This window comes from Charadrius vociferus, unplaced genomic scaffold (genome assembly GCF_000708025.1).
Source record: "Charadrius vociferus isolate BGI_N301 unplaced genomic scaffold, ASM70802v2 scaffold623, whole genome shotgun sequence".
NCBI lineage: Eukaryota > Metazoa > Chordata > Aves > Charadriiformes > Charadriidae > Charadrius > Charadrius vociferus.
In genome coordinates this window covers 466769-471662 of record NW_009647679.1, presented here as the reverse complement: position 1 = coordinate 471662, position 4894 = coordinate 466769, and the positions used below count along the sequence as shown (strand labels likewise).

The window sequence follows — 4894 nt, the reverse complement described above, 5'->3', positions numbered from 1 at the left end:
CGGTTTCCCTCAGTCTTGAAATAGAGGAGGGCTCAGCGCTGCTGCCAAGCACCGTTACCCCGCCTAATTTCATCTTAAAAAAAGGCAGAAGAAGTAAAAACTCCGTAGATGTGACACGGCTGTCTGCTCGGGCCCCATTGCTCCGTGCAGGGTTGGCTGTGGGAAGCTCTGGACACGACGTGTTCAAAGCGGTTTGGGATTGTGGAGAGGAAGGCGGGGGTCATGCTCAGCCACTCGTTTCGGCAGAGCTGCCTCTTTTTCCCCCTCCCCGCGCTCAGGAGAAGGAAGGGGAAGGCAACGCAGGGCGGAGGGAAAGTCCTGGCTCTGCCGCAGCGAGATCAGAATTTCTCGCTGGGGGATGCAGAGACTCTGAAAAATGGATAATCTCTCTGAAACCCTTAGAGCGCACCGGCGTTTTCCTGCCTTTGGTGTGTAATCCCCAGGCTGGATGCTCAGGGGTGTCGTCGGGAGTTCCGTGGCAGCGCTGGGGCTGAGCGAGATGTGCCGGGAGCAGCAGGGAGGGCCAACCCCCCAAAACTGGCGAGTTTTTGTGCTTTTCTCCCAGTTTTCCAAGCTACGGCCGTGCCGGTGCCCGCCTGTGCCGGCAGCCCTGGCAGCGGGGCACGGATGGCAGACGTGCTGACCAGCCACCCCGGCTCCGGTGCTGCCTGCGACGAAATGCACTGCCTTGGCCAGTGCTTGTTCCCAGGGGAGCACACTGTGTGCCCCGGCGCAGGAGCCTGGGATAATACTTGTTGAATTCGGCACCGGCTCTGAGAGCATCCCCGAGGCCAGAGGTCAGCCGCGTAATTCGCCGGTTTTGCTAGCTCAGCTCTAAGCTCAACCTTTCCTTGTTTTTACAAAACCTGTTCCAGGAAGTTTATTTTTCCCTGAGCATGAAAGTAAACGCTTAGGTCTGTATGGCAGGAGCTTTAAATGAAATTTAAAGCGACTTCCACGCCAACTTAAAAAAACAACCAAAAATAAGTGGGGGTTTTCAGTTTCTAATGTGCTGACTTAGCCTGGATTTTAAAAGCTCTGCTTTAAGCTATTTCTTTAGACTAAAATTTGGCATAGACTTGAACACTGGAGCGTATGTTCAAATGAAGTGTTAGGATTATATTAAAAAAAAATTAATTTAAGAGAATAAAAGAACAGTAAAAGCATTAAATGAAAATTGGGTCAATTCTGTAGGGAACCTCTGTGAAGAGCTGAAAAATTAAGTGCTTATTACAGCCTCCCTTGCCCAAAACCGAATTCCAGGGAGGAATCATGAGCGCAGCCAAGATTTCCAGACCTGAGCTTGACCCCGCACACATCCACGCTGAGGCGGTACGGCCGAGCGAAGCACAGCCCCATCTGGAAAAATTGACGAGCGCTCAACAACTCCCATTGACTTCGTTTTATGAAGTCGCGTTGGGAACGCGGGGTCCCGCTGCGGGGTCTGCTGGCAGGTCGGCAGCGGAGTTGGCGGCGATGCCTCCACCAAGAGTGGGGGCTCCTCTCCATCCTCCGCTAAGCCCACCCCAGCTGTTATTCCGCTCATACCTTTGCTGATAACGTGTGTACAAAGAGAAATAACTTCTGGCAGGAGACCCGTGGCCTTATTTATGCCCGTGTGTGGCTCTGTGTATTGCAGGTAGAGGGATTTCCGTGCCAGCGCTCGGGGTGCCGACCCCTTGGAAAGGGATTGGAAAAGAGCTCAACCATCACCTCTGGTCCTGGAAAGCAGCTTTCCGGGGGGTGCTCCAGGAGCCTAACCTTCATAGCTCTTTCAAGGGAAGGCAGGAGGCAGCTTGGTTGCGATCCATAAATAGCTTTCTAGGAAGGCCGTTGCGATAAGCAGAGGGCTCGTGGACAGAGACGAGCCCAGTAAGGCACGGCGGCGCTGGGGCTAAAAATACCGAGGTGCTCAGGGGGGGTCTGCCTCGGCACGGCATCCTGCGGGAGCGTCGCCCCGGGACTGACCTTCCGAAACACTGGTGACATTCCTCTCCATCCATGCAGTATTTTTAACTGTATTCTTCTAAACACCATGGAGTTTTTACTGCGGTTACGCTTGCTCCGTGCAACGCAGTGGATAATTACCCCCCCAGTGCATGCCAGCCCTGTCCCTGCCTGCCGGGAGCCATCGCTGTGTTCCCCATCTCTCCTATTTGGTGTTGCTTCCAAAACCAGCCACGCAAAACACCACCAGTTTATAAATCCCGTGGGAAGCACTGATCAGGCAGGTGGGGGTTACCCAGCGGTCGTGCCCCAGTGAAGAGTGAATGATGACCGAATCCTGCTGGAGGGGAGAGATGGCCGAGATGGGTGTGCTGAGCCGGCGCTGGGCAGCAGCGCGTTCTAAGGCTCAGCTGGTGCGCCCCGGTGTTGCCGTCACCCCGGTATTGCCGTCGCCAGCCGTTGGGGGCAGGAGCGGGGGTTCTCTGGGCCGACATGCCCTCAGGCTTTTCTCTCTCCTCAGACATCCCAGAGGTGTTTCAGGATCCCTGCTTGAGGCATCCCTGTCCTGCAGCACGTGTAAACGGGAATTCATGTGCTGGAATGTCCCAGTGCGAAAGGGCTCTGGGGGTGCAGGGGATGCCGTGCGGAGCCGCAGGGATGCTCCCAAGGAATACCATCCCTGAGACCCCGATGGAGCACTGCATGAGTAAACTGACCCCTTTTCCCGACGGGCTCTGGTGCTGTCGCGTGGTGTGGCTGCTCTCCCGGCAGGTTTGGGACATGCACTGCTCCCAGCCCATCCTTCTCTGGGCTTCACAGCTATTCCTCACCCGCTCTGCTCAACCAGCAGGAAAAAGCTGCGTTATCCCCCAGCGCTCAGGGGGTTGGACCGAACCCCCGGCCTGGGAGGGTGATGTGGGGCTGGGATGTGGCGCTCGGTCCCGGTCCGTTGGCGGCCGCTGGAGCCGGCAGTGGCAGCAGCTTCTGTGTTAAACGCTTTCTTCAGGGCACAGAGACACTATTGCCGGGCAGAAATAGCTGTTGCTCAAGAGGAAGAGAGGAAATACCTCTACTGAAATAGAAAATTAATTTTAGAGCCGTATAGTGACCTCCTTACTGATGGGCTGGTGGGGGGTGAGGGCTGTGATTGAAATCCCAAACGAGGGGAAAAGTCTCTGCTCTGCGTCCGCTGCGTCCTTCGCATTAACCGCTGCGGGTCGGCTCATCCGCGTGGGAATGGGGGCAGCAGCCTTTCCCTGAGCAGAGCCTTTTGTTCACAGAGGGGAGATGGCGAGGGCAGTGGTCAGCAAGAGCTCTCCCGGCTCGCTCCTGGTGTTTGGCAGCAGCAAAGTGTCCTGAGAAAGAGAAAAGACCTTTTTCTTGTGCCTTTTCTGTGTCTGCTCAGTGTGGTCCCGGGCGGAGGCAGCGCAGGGGGGAACGGGGGGTGTTGGCCCCACACATCTGCCCTGAGGAGCATCAACTCTGCCCTTTCTCAGAGAAGAACTGTCATTTATTTTAATCTCTTGTATGAGAGGTAAAATTAGCCAGAGTTCATGTAATCTAAACGAGTTTTACACAACTGGGTGAGATGCTGGAGGCTCAATGAGGCATGTGCATGTTTTGACAGAAAGTAGAAAGTAGGAAAGGAGGAATTTAAAACGACAGCAAACCAACTATGAATGCTTATAAACAATGCACATTTGGTGATGGATCTCTGCCGCTGTAAGTAAGCCGAGCCACCGCCTGTTTGAGCCTGGTCAGGCTGGCGATGGAGCTGGGAGCTGCTGGGGCTGATTTCTGCGGCCTCTGCCGCCGACACGGGAGGGCTGTCCCCTCCTCGCCACGTCCCACGCCATCCCGTGGGACGCACAGCACCGTGGTTCGCCTGCGATGGCGGGTGTGGGGGCGTTTGGGGCGGTGGGACGTACCACCCTATCGCACCCCGAGGACAAGGTCTCTTTGGGGCAGCGCTCGCGTGTCCCCACGCTGCGAGCCCAAGCGCTGGACCAGACGCCCCGACGCGGCGCTCCTGGCCCTGGAGAGGGATTTGTGATTTTCACATTGTTTGCAGAGAGGAAACAGTTTCTGCAAACAGTTTGCTCAGCCTGCGAGTGACTCAGCCGGGGTGGCCAGGCTGCGACCCATGGCCACCGCGGCTGCTGCTCAGCTGGCCCGGGCGCTGCCCCCGCTGCAGGGCCGGGTGCTGGCGTTGGAGCGGCAGTTCCCAAAACAAAGCCCGTCCTCGAAGCAGCACCGATGTTGTTTTGAGGTCTGCGAGACACCTGCAGGAAGTGAACCAGATGATGCGGGTTCTCGAAATAATCAAAACACAATGGAAACTAAAATGAATTATCGCCTGCTGGCATTGCGGGGGAGGTCTGGGACTGGGGGGAGACGTCGTTGCGGGGAGGTTTGTCACCTCTCCCAGGCCTCCAGCGCAGACCCTCCTCCCCAGGGAGTGAGCCCCGGGCTCAGCCCCACTCCCCCGTATGGTTTCTCTACCCTGGGAAGATGCCGCAGAACTGTAGGCAACAGCAGAGGTGTTATTTCTGCTGGCAATTAGAAATAAGGAGGATGCTCAGTACCCGGGTGAGGGTGGGCTCTGCATGTGCTGAGGTCTGTCTTTGTCTCTGCCAACCGCGTGCCAGTGTTTGCGCCAAGCGCCTGATAACCGCGCCGGCAGCGCCGGCACTAACGCTGTCCCTGCCCTCTCGCCTCCCCTCCAGGCTTCGTCTGTGAGCGCGACCGCTTGACGTTCAGCTTCTGCCAGACCCTGCGGGTCCTGGGAAGGTGCCACCTCCCAACGGTCCACCTCCAGTGCTGCCGAAGCTGCCGCCAGCACGGGCACCGCGCAGCGCCCGACCGGGACCGCGGGGACGAGCGGGCCTCCAGGAGGTGACAGGACCGTCCCCAAGGGCGAGAAGCGCCAGGACCCGCGGCAGCCACC

The 4894-nt window shown here is 57.3% G+C and overlaps 1 protein-coding gene across 1 annotated transcript in view; it reads left to right on the top strand.

Annotated features, from left to right (window-relative positions):
• The window catches only part of ADAMTS7 (ADAM metallopeptidase with thrombospondin type 1 motif, 7), a 55807-nt gene extending 50961 nt beyond the window's left edge, over positions 1-4846 (top strand). The window contains 1 exon segment of the mRNA XM_009881163.1: positions 4674-4846. Within this exon segment, the coding sequence (XP_009879465.1) occupies positions 4674-4846 (173 nt within the window).
• The last annotated feature ends 48 nt before the right edge of the window (positions 4847-4894 follow it).